The 15,753-nt window shown below is 48.4% G+C and overlaps 1 protein-coding gene across 1 annotated transcript; it reads right to left on the bottom strand.

The window, feature by feature from the left end:
- Positions 1 to 1,415: 1,415 nt before the first annotated feature.
- FGF6 (fibroblast growth factor 6) lies at positions 1,416 to 14,619 on the bottom strand. The gene is made up of 3 exons (XM_033117892.1): positions 14,230 to 14,619; positions 13,144 to 13,247; positions 1,416 to 3,482 (listed from the first exon to the last, which is right to left on the bottom strand). The coding sequence occupies exons 1-3, from the start codon at positions 14,573 to 14,575 to the stop codon at positions 3,306 to 3,308; spliced, it is 627 nt and encodes a 208-aa protein (XP_032973783.1). The 5' UTR covers positions 14,576 to 14,619; the 3' UTR covers positions 1,416 to 3,305.
- Positions 14,620 to 15,753: the final 1,134 nt, after the last annotated feature.

The following is a 15,753-nucleotide window of genomic DNA, read 5'->3' as shown; positions in this document are numbered from 1 at the left end:
GGCAGGAGAATTCCAAACTGCCCAGGACAAGATTGGAGTTGGGAGAGGATTCCAGGCCTGAGTTATTGACCTGGGGAGAAACCTAGGTGTCTGAAAAGGAGGGAGGTTTGTAACCTGGATCAGATGAGAGAGAAAATATTCTCTTTCTTAAGTCATAGAATTGCCCTGACCAGTGCCTTGGAGTGTGTGTGTGTGTGTGTGTGTGTGTGTGTGTGTGTGTTGGAGGTGTTGTGGGATGTGAAGGCAGAGGGGGAAGGCTGTGAAGGGTAATGTTAGGGCATTAGTTGCAAAATTATATGCTGCTTCCTAAAGGAGGTTCAAAAATGTGTGGGAAGCAGGAAGGGAAGTGGTACTAGAAGGCAGCGAATGAGGAAACAATCAACAGCTCGAACAAGGCAGTTGCAGTTTTCTGGTTTCCTCTGAAGACCATCCATCTCCCTCAGGGTGCAGATTTTACATGGGCCTGGGGCTCTCCCATGGTTTCTGAGCTAAGCTCTTCCCAGGTGAGAAGTCTGTCTTCAAAGGGGTGCAGTATGTTGCTCTCTTTATCATTTGCTCTTGAAGAGGGAGGAGGACAGCGTCAGGGCTCCTGGAACCCCAAGTTTGCATGGAGCTGCCAGAGAAGGTGCAGGATAGGAGAGAGATCAATTAGCTACAAAACTCTCTAAACCAGGACCATAGCTAAGGATTTGGGGGAGGGAGGAACCCAAATCGTTCTCAATACAGCCTCAGCAAGAAGGCGGGGATCACTCTGTTCCCTGCCTATACAACTCCTTCTGCAGTCTTTTGGATCCTATGGGGCTGACAGCTAAGTTCAGGACTCAGTAGACATGACGATCAGCTAGGCGATGACTCTGCACACCTGTGCATAGACACAGCAGCATGAGAAAAGGGACTCAGAAGCTCCTTGCTGATCTTACTGTGTTCCTGCCTCTCAACCCACTTCGGGGCATGGAGATTGATTTTTCTTAAGCCTAAGCCACTTGGGAGAAAGCCCTTGGGAGAATTCCTTTGGATGGGAAGCATTTCAAAGAGTCAAGGATGCATCCATACACCCAGAGGTTATATTCAGAATACTTAACAACTAGTACAGCATGGTCTGGCTGCCAGTTCGAGCAGACGCACGGCTGCTGGTGACTGATTCTAGCCAGAGACAATTCATGTGCTGGTGCCACGATGTAGTGACTGAAAATCAAGCCTTCTTGATCCTCTGCATTTCATAGCTTCTCTTTCTCACTCCCAGCATGAAAAATGGGAGCGGACATTTGGGGAACTCCACGTCAGGATTTGAGCACTTTTATGAACCACTAGAGAGCTGCAGGAAATATCTAGCAGCCTGAGACCCCTCTTAGCTCAAAGATCTAGACAGAAAGGAACTAATGCTTTGGGACCTAAAACTTTTTTCTCCTCTCCAGATCACAGTCCATCCGTCCACCCAGCCTTCCTACACTACCGGCATGTTCCATCAGGAGCTGATACACACCTCAGGTTCTGAGAGTATGTTTCTGATGAAACCTGTCATAGAGACAGATTACTCTGAACAAGATCTCCTGAGAAACAATAAGCTTTGTCCCCTGCCTCCAAATAGCCAAACGGACCAATTTTCTCTCCTTTCTCCTTGATCTGGGACCATAGCTCCTTCCAGTTTCCAACCAAGGCTTGGCCATATCCACTCTTGCTCCTGAGCTCTGCTGTCTGTTGAATCTTCACTCACCTCGGTGTGGACTTTTCCTCCTCACCCAGCACATGTCTTCCCTAATGTTTACCTCTCCCTGGGATTGTCAACCTCCATCACAGCTCACACTCGTTCAGATCAGAGCTATCTATAGATGGGCACATCTGTATATAGAGAGGTATGCCAAAGATGAAGGCATTTGCAGCAGATGAGGGGTTGTCTTGCAGGCAGGGGCCCCTGAAAGTAGCCGAGGGTGTCAGGTCATATTGTAACTCGATGGTTCACGTATGCTGAAAATATTTGCACTCCGATCTGGCTCGCTCAGGTTTCCGATTTAGGAACGTTCCAATGGTTCAGGAATCTGAAGGCTCCAGGCAGATAACATTTATAGTCGTTTGGGGAATCTCTGAATATTCAGGAGGCAAAAAGACATTGTCCAGCAAGGAGCTGCTCCAGCTTGGCTACTTGATTTCACAGGATTATCACTCTCCTACTGTAGGGGTTCCAAGGGGGCGGCCTGCGGACATCACAGTGTCCATTCTACTGCACCCAGGCACCAGTGTGTATGTGAGAGGAGGACGACCAAGAAGGAAGTGCAAGTATCAGATGAGAACTTGGGTGAGTTTCCTGGACGTAGCTGGAGAGGAATTATCATCTGGCATCCAAAGCCTCTCTACTTCCTTCATGCCCTATTTTGCATCCCTTCACCCCTTGCCAAACAGGTTGCCATTATTAGGATCCTTGTCATCTGAGGTTAAAATAAACCCCGGTTCACAGTGAGGAAAAGTTATGGGCAGGCAGCCTGGCCTTGCTTGTTCTTGGAGCCACACAAAGCACCGACTCCTCCAAGCAGCATGGCTCTTCATAGAACATCCCGTCCCTCCCACGGCTTCCTGCAGACCTTCTCCTACTGCCCAAGACACTGTTCTGCCCCTTTCCTCCAACAAGGGGATGACTTCTTCCCCCCGCTGCCCTAACAATGCATCCCAGTGTCCCCAGAGCACTCACAGGCAAGGAGGTTGGAGTACCTGCTCACTTTCTTTCTGGTTTGCAGTTAAATCTTACTCCCGCTCGTCATGCCCTCTCTGTACCTAGAGGACAGCTGTTCCCTACCACCCACGTAACCCGCGCAACCAGTGGCCTCTCAATGGAAAGATGATTGGAAAGAGGCAGAATGGGAGTACACATCAATCCTGCTAGTTTGACAAGTGACATTCTTGCGGGCACATGCCTGCAGCGATGATTCCGGCAGAAAGAAACCTGATGCTCTGAAATGTCTTTGCTCTGACAATACATACGAAGATGTATGGCTATATATCAACGCACACATACTTCCACCCTGGCCTTTTCCTGTGCACAAAGTCACATTCTATAAGTGTCATCTGTAACTTCTTTCCTCAGGTGAGGTCATAGCATGGGCTCCATTGCCTTTCTAGAATGCTGGCTTCAACCCCTCACTTAGATGGGTTACATGTCATGGGGTCTGGTGGCCAAGGGAACCAACTCAGGTCTCCCCGAGCACAAGACAAACCTGACTCAGGAGTCATGGGGGAGTGGGGAATTGTTCACTTGTGCAAAATTCCAATAGAAAAGATGTCGCTTTCAACCTGTGAACCTTGTTTCAGGGTCCTCATATCCTGGGAAGGAAGTGAGTGACAGTCATGATTGGGGACACCTTGCTGCCCCGCTTTACCCGTCCATATTTGCTCAGTGCAATGTAGGTCCCTCGGTGCAGGTCTGACTCATAGGCGTTGTAATTGTTGGGCAGGAGGGTTTCTCTGAACTTGCATTCCTCTTGGAAGCTGGGCTGTGAAAGAATGGACAAACAGCCAAGGCTCAATGATAAACGAGGTACAGCAGGCCCCTTTGCGGGGTGCCCTCCCCTGTCCTTTGTAAGACAACAACTGTGATGGAAGCCACAGTAGGTTAACAGAATCATGAAAGGTGCAAACAGGAAGAGACTTCAGAATGCTCATAGCCCCTTCTCACCTTTCCTCCTTTACGATGAGGAAACCAAGGCGTGGGGACATAGATGGATGGTCTGTGTCACATGGGGTAAGTACCTTCAGGTCAAGGTACTTTCAACTAAGCACCTAAGTGAAAATTTATTCCATTCAGGAAAAAGGCCAGAAAAGGACACAACAGGCTGTCTTCTCAAGTCCACTGTGAGAGGTAGACTAGTGCAGCAGGAGTGAGAGTAGGGATCTAGTTAGTGGCTTTTTCACTTCTTTGTTGTGTGACCCTGAGAAGGCTCCTCGTCTCTCAGCCTCAGTTCCCTTTTCTGCAAACTGTGTTGTGGGGAGTGGTTAACGGAGGGGTGAAGACTGGACTTCCTAAGTCCTTCCCAGTCTGTCTGTGGAATATGGTAACTCTTTCCACTTGTGTTGCTATGGTAACTCTTTCCACTTGTGTTGCTATGGTAACTCTTTCCACTTGTACTGCTATGGTAACTCTTTCCACTTGTGTTGCCTCACTCTGTCTTTCCCAGTTTAAGTTCCAAATTTGTTATTCCTTAAAAAGAGATTTTGACTTTGACTCAGAACATGTCTGGTGCCTCCCAGACAGTCCTAGTTCTCCAGGGAAGTGCAGGAGCAGAGATGGTGAGGAGAAGCGATTTTTACAGGGAAAAAAACCTGGTTCCCTGTGTGACAGGTGGTGCCGTGGAGCCGGGGGCCAGTTATAAACCGCTAACTTGGCGATTTATCAGGACTGTGTGTGGACCACCTGTTCAGAAAGTGAGTGCTGGACTTCCTGTCCTGCATCAACAAGCTCATTCCCCATACATCACCCAAGTCCTCCTTGATTCCTCGGAAAAGGGCCCTTTCCTCCTCAGCCTGCCTGGGTCCCCGCCCTGAGGGAGGCTGGGGCCTTCTGTGCTGTTAGCAAGGAGCTCCGTGGGGCCTAGAGGAAGAGAGAAGATGGGAGCCAGGAGACCTGGGGTCTAGGCTTGCAAAAGTAAATAATGAAACAAAGAAAGTGGAGTATAATTTCTGACTCCTTCCTGCTGACGGAGGCCATCGGATGTAAAACACAAAAACCCACTCCATGGCTGACTGGCTGTGCCAGAGGTGCCCTCCGACCTTCTGTAGAGGAATTGTACTGTGAGCTCCCTGACCTGGCCGGCTGGGGGCATGGATGAGAGCCTCTTCCTGTTATGAATGGAAGATGATGAGCTAGCTCCCCAGCGCTCTCAGACACCCCAGCCTTTCGAGTTCCCCTCTCAGACAGCATTTAAAACCCTGTATGACAGGTTCTTCTTTCCGAATAGACTCCAAGTTCCTTGAGACAAGGAGTGTGCCTTGTTGAGTGCGTGATGCTGAATGAATGACGATGTAACGGGGACAATGCTGAAACATACAGACAGCCCCGTGTGGATGGCTCTTTTGATGCAGGACGGGAGTGAGCAAGCGGGGGACCACGTCTCACCTACCGCTGAATGCATTTCCCCATCCACCCTCATGCCCTACTTGGCTGTTTACAAAGCACTTTCACATAAGGTTAGTTATAAATGTGGAAGCTTTCACCAGCCACCTCGACACCATCTAGGGAATTTTCACAAGTGTTCCTTTCCCTGGTTATAGGTGCTCAATCAGTATTTGTGGAATGAATGAAGGAAGGAATGTCGCAAAGGTAGGGAAAATAAACCAATCAAAGTAGGTAAAGAGCAAATTTGAGCAATAGCTTTGAGGTTAGACTGATGATGATTCACCTCTTGCTTAGCTATGTAAACTTCGGCAAATTATTTAACCTACTAAGCCTCAGTTCCCTCATCTTTAAAGTGGGAGCAGGAAGAAAAATTAAGCCATGGAATTGGAGTGCACGTTAACTGAACCAATGCATGGAAAATCCTTGATCTATGCCTAGCACATAGTAAGATAAAAAAGTAATTGTTATTACTATAATTATTCTTTTCCAACTGAATCATGAACAGTCCTAAAAGCCTGTGTCCTACCCTGGATCACCATTTCAGCGAAACTTGCTGTGGATTATTGAACAACTTAACAATTAAGCTCTCCAATTACTGCCTGAATGCCTGGGAGGCAGTGAGCTTGCATGAGAGAGCACAGAGCTAGGGTAAGCAGAGGCGGAGGCTGGCTCCGGAACTGCAGCCGTCAGGACTTCTGTGGACCACAGTTTCTTCCCCTGTGCATGGGCTGTAGAGTCAGCCACAGGATCTAAGACTGTTGACGGGCAAAGCTTTGGAGCAACCACACTAAGAGAAAATAAACTCAGGATTGATTATAAAAGTTAAATAGAAATAAAGCTACACTGATTAAAAGTCTGGTGCAGATCAATGACCAAAATAGAAAGTCAGGAAGTAAACCCAAACATGCATGAAATAAAAATGGATCTGAAATGAATATAAAATAAAAGTGGCATTTTAAATCATTGGAGCAAACCTGGGGTTACTAATAATAAGAACAATAACAATAGCAATAATAGTTTGATGTATGACTTCATTCCTTACATTAAAACAAATTCCAAAAGGAGCAAAGATTTACACGTAAAAAGAGAACCTTAAAAATCCAGAATTTTTTTTTTTTTAAAAGTCAGGAAGTTCTTTCTAAACAGGGCACACAATAAACTAGAAGCCCTAAAAAAATCCAAAACAAATAAATTTAACTTTGTCTGGAAAACATTTTGAAAACCTTAATAAAAATGAACATACAAATAGCAGACTGGATAAAAAATAATTTCAAATGCATGGTATCTTGTAATATATTTTGCAGCAAAGAGGATATTTTGTTACTATATTCAGAACCCTTAATTCACTGAAAAAAATGGATGTTTATAAACAGACAATTTACGGAAAAATAAATACAAATAGCATTTAAACATAAGACACTATGCCTAATAAGAGAAATGTAAACCCTAACTGTGAGATCACATTTTTAATTGTTGGATTACAAAGAGAAAAATGTTTGATAACATACTTTCATTGGGGAGGGCATGGAGACTAGGGATTCCCTTTAATGTCCGTGAGTGTGGAAATTGCTATAAACTCTCTAAAGAGCAATTTGACAATATCTTTTAGAATAAAAATCCTTGCCTTCCCCAGCATTCTGTACAAATCTCAAATGAAACGAGAGAAACAGATGAAGTTTACTGTAGAAGCCCTCTCTGCCTTCCCCTTGCCCATGACTATAGCTTTGATCAGTAATTCTGCTTCTAGGAATTTATCTTACGGGACACTCCTACATCTGTTACTCCCTGCAGCATCATTTACAACAGTAAAACACTGACACAGCCTCATTTCGGAGGAGAGTGGTTATCTCAATTAGGGTACATCCACAAAGTGGAATACTATTAAGAAACCTCTTTGAGAACTGACTTGGAATAGTCTCAAAGATATATTGTTAAGTGAAGAAACAAGGTTCCAAACGTTATGTATAGTATGCTCCTGTGTGTGTGATTTAAAAACAAAACATTGGTGGGAATGCAGACTGGTGCAGCCGCTATGGAAGGCAGTGTGGAGGTTCCTCAAAAAATTACTAATAGAATTACCGTATGACCCAGCAATCCCTCTCCTGGGTATCTACCCAAAAAATCTGAAAACATTTATCCATAAAGACACGTGTGCTCCAATGTTCATTGCAGCTTTGTTTACGGTGGCCAAGACATGGAAACAACCAAAATGTCCTTCGATAGATGAATGGATAAAGAAGTTGTGGTGTATATACACAATGAAATACTATTCGGCGGTAAGAAAAGATGATATAGGAACATTTGTGACAACATGGATGGATCTTGAGAGTATGATGCTAAGTGAAACAAGTCAGACAGAAAAAGTAGAGAACCATATGATTTCACTGATATGTGGTATATAAACCAAAAACAACAAAAGAACAAGACAAATGAGAAACAAAAACTCATAGACACAGACAATAGTTTAGTGGTTACCAGAGGGTAAGGGGCTGGGGGGTGGGAGATGAGGGTAAAGGGAATCAAATATATGGTGATGGAAGGAGAACTGACTCTGGGTGGTGAACACACAATGGGATTTATAGATGATGTATTACAGAATTGTATAGCTGAAATCTATGTAACTTTACTAACAATTGTCACCCCAATAAATTTAATTAAAAACAAAAGAAAACAAAACAACAAAAAAACGATACCAGCACGTGCACACACACAGGAACACGTTCTTCCTGGAATGGTGCGCAAGGAACTGGTAACAGTGGCTGTCTCTGGAGAGGAACTAGGTGGCTTCAAGGCCACAGTGAGAATGACACTTAATTTCCATGCGTATTGTTTTGTATTGGTTTCCCCCTTAAACCGTGTTCATGTATTACCTAGTCATACAAGTGGATTTTTTTTTTTTAAATAGAAAAGGAATTGAGGATAGAAGATGGGCCAGGATGTGAAGTGAGAAAACCTTTGTATCAGAAACTGGTGGTCTCCTCCTCTTCCGTCCTTCACAGCCCCCTCCACCTACCGCTTTCCCCTCTGTTCTAACTTTGTATGTCCCTGGAGAGTAACCGCCCTGTTGATTTCCAGGAGAATTCATTTCTGATCTGGATGGTGGTTAGGGGAGAGGTTTCGCGTGTGGTTTGCAAACTCTAGAAAGGAAATCAAATCTTGGGGCAAAGGGTGGGGGAAGAGGAGGGGGAGGGAGGAGGAACTGAGCGATTTTGGCAAGAAACTGATGGCATCCGCTCACATCCTCTGTTCTAGAATGTTTCCAATTTCAGAATCCAGCCGTTCCTAGTGTCTGGGTCTCCTAAGACATATTTGTTTAAAAGTGCATGATGGTGGTTTATACATTTTGTGTTTTGTTCTCTGCTCATCAGATTTTGATTATTCAAATCCTCATCAACCCCTTTTTTCAAGTTTCTGAAATTGTGTTTTTTTCCCTGTTCTGTCCCTTTCATCTAGCTTATCTCATATTCCTAGCCTTCCCCAGCATTCTGTACAAATCTAAAATGAAACAAGAGAAACAGATGAAATGTACTGTAGACGCCCTCTCTGTCTTTCCCCTGCCTGTTCCTTTCAGCACCACGCCCCACCCTTGGCGTTCAGGGGGCTATCCCGTGCGAGGCCTGGGGGAAGAGGCCAAGATGATTTCCCTGAACTCTTTGATGCATCCAATGCTTCAGGCTGGTGGGATTTCCCTGCTGCCCAGATTGCTGTTCAAGCTGGTATCATGACCCAGCCCCTTAATTCACGTCCACTGTTTCTCTAGCTCTGAGCTCTCATGGCTTAGGAATGCTGGCTCCTCAGCTCTGGTGAGAAAAACACTCGCGCCAAATGAACGCTGTGATAATAAAAGTAGCTACCGTATATTATTACTTGAACAAATGAAAATAATTCCACTGGATCACATTTCCTGGGCCTGCCAGGACTCAAGCCCCAGCGTGAAAACGTCTTACATTCCGTATAGTCTAATCAGATTTATGTGGAACCAAACTCTAAAGCATTTAGCTCTCACTATGGAGAAGGATATTTGTAGAGGGTTAGATATGTGGGTGTTTCGGCGTGAGTTACCTCTGGCAGACATGCCCCTTCAAGTCTGGAGTGGACCAGGAATCCATCACTTGTTTGTAGGCAGAGCTGAGTCACCCAGACTGGTGGAGGTGTATTCTTACATTTAAAGTTCTTTCTCTAGGGCTGCCCTGGGCCACTTGCCCCTTTTACTCCTGGCTGTGTGTGTGCATGGGGTGAGGGTGGTTTAAGGAGTTGGGCAGTGACGGAAAAAGCAAAACAAAAAAAACCAAATCCGTGTCCTGAGACCTTTCCTCTTGCAGCCTCTGAGGGTTTCTTTTCCTGTTCTTAGCTGAAATGGAGAAATAACATCTCCCACCTCAGAAGAGGTCTGTATTCTTCTCCCATTGTCCCTAACACTCAATTGCATTGACAATTTAGAAGTGTTTGAAAATGTTTTCACCAAGCCTATCATTCTTCTTATTCCTGCATAGCTAGTTGTAGCTGACACGCCACAGACAAAGCCATTTGTGAGACTTGTCTGCAGGGCCCCTCATGAGCAAGGCTTTCCCTGAACCCCAGTCCCACTTCCCAGCACTTCCACAGGAGCTAAGCTCAGGGACGCTTGCACCCATCCCTCAGGAGGCCTGTTCCCTGCCATGTGAGAGACGCCCCTAACTGAGCACCCAGTGAGTGAAAGAAAGGCTTAGTCCTCCCCGCCCCAGGTAATTCTCAAAGACCTTTCTGGATGAAGAAAACCATGTGTTTTGCACATTGTCATACTACTATTGATTAAAATGATGCAGACACAATTATAATTAGTAAAACTAAAATCACTTAAAAGCACAACTGAATGTCTGGTACCTTTTTGTCCCCAGGTATTATTCTCAGCCAAAGGATTCTAATAGAACCACTGTCAGATAGAGATCTTTGATTTTATTTTTTCAATGTTAAAAAGGAGATTAGAATCACTGATTTCTGCCTCAGCCTAACCTGAGAGAGCAGAGGTCCAGGCCCAGAGAAGATCAGTGACCTTGCAGTAACTGGAGGGTAGGCGGGGCAGGAGCTGGACCGCGGGTCCCAGTCTGCACACCAAATGCACTCCTGCTGCAGGTCTTACACGCGTTCCCTGCAGAGAGAGCCCTCACAGGTCCACACACAGCCATGACTGACAGGAGACCTGGGAGACCCGTGTCTCAATTGTAAAGTGAGGGTGAAGATCCCTCCGCAGGGCACCAAACAGTAGGTGCTCAGTATGGAGGAGCTGTGTATGGGCCAAGGAGGGCGAGGCACCCTGCCGTGAGGCTCTTTCCTAGGGCGGAGACCTGTGGGGAGGACACTTTCCCTCAGGGGGGCTTTCTTGGCACTAATTCTGCGACCACGACCACGGGTTGTCCCCTATGCCCCGCCCCAGAAGGGTTCCCCTCCTCCCACAAGGAATCCCATTTAGCAGCAGTAGCAGCTGAGCGGCAGGGAGATGAGGCAGCTCAGGGGGCTTAAAGTGAAATAGTGTGAATGAAATCATCACCCAGCAGGAGTCTTCCTGGCTCTGCGGATCAGTTGGCAATTGTTTTTTTAGACTATGATAACAGGGCCAGAGGGTTGGCGGGGGAGGGGTGGAGGTGGTTCTGGAGCTTCTGGTGCTCAGCCGCAGAAAGCCTCAGGTGCCCAGGCTTGGGGCACAGCTCAGCCCCTCTCTGTACACAGGCTGCCTGGCCCTGGGCTCCAAAGAGGAGACATCCCACCTCCACGGAGAAGGTGCTCCTGGGCCAAATGCTTCGGGGAGGGTATGTGGCGTCTGGGGGGGCGGGGAGAATGAAGAGAGGACAGTCTTCTCTCCCCATAGTCCCCCTTCTTCCTGGACTGCTCAGTAGTGAGCCCTGCTTGCTCCCTTTGCAGGGGTGAGGGCCAGGGGGTCTCTGACCTTAGGAGTCAGCCCACATTTCAGAGATATTTCCCTTCCCTTGGTTGCTCTGAATGCTTACCCCTTTGCGGCCCGTTCTCTGATTATTAAATCTCCTGTTCCCAGCCTCCCCCAGCTTCTCCTACCAGTAGCATGACTTGAAGTGGGAAGTGGATAAGTTTCCCCTGCGTTTGTGGACTTTCCCTGCCTCACAGCTGAATCCTTTCTGGGTAAGGAGAAATACTAAACAGCTTGTTTATAGAGGTGGCCAGGAGAAGGGTTTCTGTAAGGAGTGCTTCCTTCCAGGAGATTCGCCTGCCAGAGAGGCCCTTAGCTAACACCCCCATTACCTGCTCTCCAACCAGTGGGACCCCAGGCGTTATGCAGGCTGCTGAGAAGGGGCTCTTGGGGATGGCTCACTGCACAGAGGGGTGCTCACTCCACAAAACCCAGGCTGTTCCCAGCTGCCTCCTGTTCTCTCCGCCATCTTTGCAGAGAGGGATAAATCTCCCAAGCCAGAGAGGCTTTCATCTCCCCAGCCCTCCAGCTTTCAGGGCTGGTGTCATCCAGGGCAGAGCAGAGGCCATGTAGCCTGGCATCATCAAGCCTGCTTATGCCTCAGAAACACCAGAGAAACTTAAAAAACAAAAACAAACAAACTGATTTCCAGGTCCCCAGCCCAGTCCTACTGGATAAGCATCTCTGAGGAAGGTCCCTGGAAAGCTGCACTTTTTCACAAGTTACCAAGGTGATGTGAACAACGGTCCTCCCACAGGTCTCCGCCCAAGGAAAGAGCCTCACGGCAGGGTGCCTCGCCCTCCTTGGCCCATACACAGCTCTCCCATACTGAGCACCTACTGTTTGGTGCCCTGCGGAGGGATCTTCACCCTCACTTTACAATTGAGACAGGGGTCTCCCAGGTCTCCTGTCAGTCATGGCTGTGTGTGGACCTGTGAGGGCTCTCTCTGCAGGGAACGCGTGTAAGACCTGCAGCAGGAGTGCATTTGGTGTGCAGACTGGGACCCGCGGTCCAGCTCCTGCCCCGCCTACCCTCCAGCTACTTGTCTTACTTCAGAGACCCACAGAATTTAATCCATGACCCGTCTCCACATAAACCACCCTGACTGAGAGGTGTTAGTGCTGAAGATCAAGGGCACAGGCCACCTGAGCACCACATTCAGGTATGTAACAGAGCTCCTCTGTTGGGACACTCTCCCCAGAAGCTGGCACCAATCCCAGATCTCTCTGTTCACTTGCTGATTCTCAGTCTGTCTCCAAGGAGAGGTAGAGCAACCCTCCACACCCTCCCCATAAATAACTCCGGTATTCCTTGATGATTGCTCAGAGCTCTTCCTTTTTAGCCTTCTTATTTCTGTCACAGGAACTCTCAGTTTCTTCAACATCATAGGGAAGCTTTCCTAGTCCATATTTTGGAATAAGACAAATCATGGGCTGAGAGACCCGGGATGGAGGGGGTCAGAGATTTTGGTAAGTGTGCTCAGGAGTGGGCAAGGTGAACCTCGCAGGGGTGATCTGTGATGGAGAGGAGGAGGTCTGGGCCTGGCCCACCAGGGGGACATAATGGGGAGGATGCTTCTCCAGTGCATGGGATCAGGGATCAGAGGACTTAAAACCTTACACTAAAATTTCCACGCACCGATGACGGTGAGGAAAAGAACCTCCATTTCTCCTTCCTATGGCGCTCAGGCTCCAGACACCTCTCGGAGGGCGGGTCGTGGAGAACAGCACACTCAGGCTGAGAGATAGACTTGCTTCTGTGGGCCTCTCCAGATCAGGGAATCAAAGCTGACCCATAGCCTGTATGACAGCTGTATGCCAAAATGCAGGTTTCCCTCAGACCCAGTAGCCCTCTGAGCTGTGGTTTCTGTGTAATTACAAAGGCTCTGGCAGGTGGGATCAGAAAGTCGTGGTCTGATGCAGGGGGCGCTACACTGTGAAGCTTACAAAGCCTGAGCTCTGAGGCCTCTAACCTGCACAGGCTCCTTCCACAGCCCCCTTCTTTTCTCATTCTAGATGCGTATTCACTTCTCTACTCAAGAGTTTGCATTATTTTCTTCACTGTGTAAGCTTCAAGCCTTGTACAGCCTGGGGCTTTCTTCCCCTGGCCTGATGAACTCACCGTCGCGTATAATCTTCCTTTACTGTTCATGGCAATGAAGAGGGCACTTTTCACTCCAAAGAGACTCACCACACCTCTCTCCACTGTGGAAATCTCCAGGAGGCCTGACAAGGAAATGGAGGCAGTGATACCTAAGGCTTGTACAAATCAGGTGGGACATCAATCTAAAGATGACCCTGCAAGAACATCTAAGCCTATCCCCCTGCTCCTAGAAAGGCAAACCCTCCATCACCTTTGTCCGCAATCTCTCTAATTTTAGGAGATCCAGCAGCTAGATTTGGCAAGTCTTGCCACTATACTGTCAAAACTCCAGCTCCGCAAGGGACTGTTGTGACATCAGAGTTAGAGATCACAGTGGCCACTTAGGTATCTAAAGATTGGCTTTGAATCTGGGCTTTCACTGACTTAATCACATGAGGTCCTTGACTTGCGCAGCAAAAATGAATTCTGATTAGTTTTGTTAAAAATATATACTCTACATGTTTCAACAAATCTCAACCCATTTAATCTTGCAAACGCTGCAGCCACATAGAGGGTGAGGCTTGCCTGGATCCTGTAGACCCCCACCCCCTCTTGGATGGGATGAGCCTATCTATCCAGCAATCCATCAACTCGTAGAACGCAGATCTGGGGATAGAGGGGGCAGGTTGAAATACAAAGAAGGATGTGCTTCAGCTAGAAAGTTTGCAAACCACTTGCTTTTCCTTCTCAAAGGGAGAAGCTAAATAAAAATAAGCTGTGTCTCATTTGGTCCTCACTTTTCTCCCCATCCTGGCCGTACAGCTTCCTAGGCTGACGGTTCCCTGTGGTCTTCTATGGCCACGGATGGGCCCGTAATGCTGGAGTAATTAGTGCCACGGGGCTCCGTGGGATGATGGCCAAGCACACTGGGATGCTCGGGCCTCCGCATATTGAGCCTGCCCCTTGACAGGGTCAGGGCGAGTCTGTTATGGGCATCCCAGTGGAGAACACCATTTCTCCCCCCTGCATCATGGGACCCCCTGCATCAGAGCAAGGCCCCTTCATCGTCTCGCCCTGCCTGAGCCCAAGCCCTCAGCTTCCCAACTGGCTGCAACCGGCACTCACTGTAGGGGTTCTCCTCGTGGCTCCCGCTGATCCGGCCGCCGGGTAGCACCTGGAGGTGGAAGCCGATGCCCACGTTGCAGTACAGCCTCCGCTGCCGCTTGATCCCCACCAAATAGCCACTTTCCCAATTGACCCCAGCGATGTCTCCAGCTAGCCCAGCTCGGGACCTGGACAGCAGGGTGCCCCAGCCCCTCGAGTCCAGCAGTGTGCTGTTGGCGCGGGTGCCCGCAGGAGAGGGCGCCACCATGCCCAGCAGGATGCCCAGGAAGACCAGGGCCTGCAGCGTGCCCTGCAGACGTCCCGCTCCCCAGCACATAGTCATGAGTAGCCTCTGTGCCAGGCGCATCCACCTTGCCTCTCAGGCACGTGGTCAGAGTTAATGGCCCTAAAAATACCGCCCTTCTTGTTTTTCTCCCCTCGGCATGGCGGCAGGGGCTTATTTTTGGAAGGCAGATGAAGGCTGCTGACATGAAACCAAAGCCTGCTTCGGGCACTTGGGTCGGGAGCAGAGGGACCCAGGCTGAGCCGCGGCTGGTAGGGACCATGGCTTGGGGACGCTGTCCAGTTCTCCAGCTTGCTCGGTCCTGAGTTGATTATATTTGATTTGACCTATCTTTATAGTTCAGCAGCCCGGCCCTCCCCTCCACCGATCATCACCCTGACGTCAACTGGCCCAGCTCACTTATCCAGGCTGTAACATTAACCTGCTCCTGGGCTGGCTGCCTCCCCAGACCCCCATCACCCTCCCCAGGCCCCAGGGATTCTGGGAGCCACTGTCATTCCAACTATGAGGCAGGAATGAAGTGAGCATCTCTGAGGGAGGGAGGGGTTGGCTGGGGGCCCAGGGGAAGCGGGAGGCGAGAAGCTACCCAGGACCCAAATTGGGCAAAAGTTCTTGGCCTGAGAGCATGGCTTCCTTATTTAGAGGGCAAAGGGTAGAGACAGGGATAGGGGAAGGCTTGGTGGCAGGTGATGCCTGGGCATATGAGTTACCCTAGAGATCATTTCATGGAAAGAGCTCACAGTTGAGAGCAAGAGAGGCTCTGCGTACACTGAAAGTCTGGACCCTTTTAGCAGGAGAGGACAGAGATTGGGTGGGTGGAGGGGTTGTTCAAGCAGCTTTAGGGTCTTAGAGGGAGACAGGGCCGGGTCTGGCTTCTGCTCACTGTCCCGGCCGTGGCTTTCATACACACCAGCCCCCTACCAGTGGGGTGGGAGTTGTCTCTGGCCCTTGACATAGCCCACTGGCCATTTTCCCACCCGCGCTCATCCTTGGTCTCTCACCGATATTATTCCCATTTTTACAGACAAGAAAGCTGAAGTATAGAGAGCTTAAGCGACTTGCCTGAGTTACCAGAGCTAAGAAGTGGCAAAGCCAGAACTTATAAAGTCAGCTTGAGTCCAGCCTTTTAATCTCTGTATGATTGCCTACGGTAGAAGTTAGATTTCCAGTCTGGCCCAGAGAGTCTACTGAGCTAATTACAGGCCAAGAGTCCATCATAGAACTATTTCAATAGCGCAAAA

Source organism: Rhinolophus ferrumequinum, chromosome 10 (assembly GCF_004115265.2).
Source record: "Rhinolophus ferrumequinum isolate MPI-CBG mRhiFer1 chromosome 10, mRhiFer1_v1.p, whole genome shotgun sequence".
Classification (NCBI taxonomy): Eukaryota; Metazoa; Chordata; class Mammalia; order Chiroptera; family Rhinolophidae; genus Rhinolophus; species Rhinolophus ferrumequinum.
The sequence above is the reverse complement of the archived record's forward strand: the minus strand, read 5'-3'. Positions and strand labels throughout refer to the sequence as shown.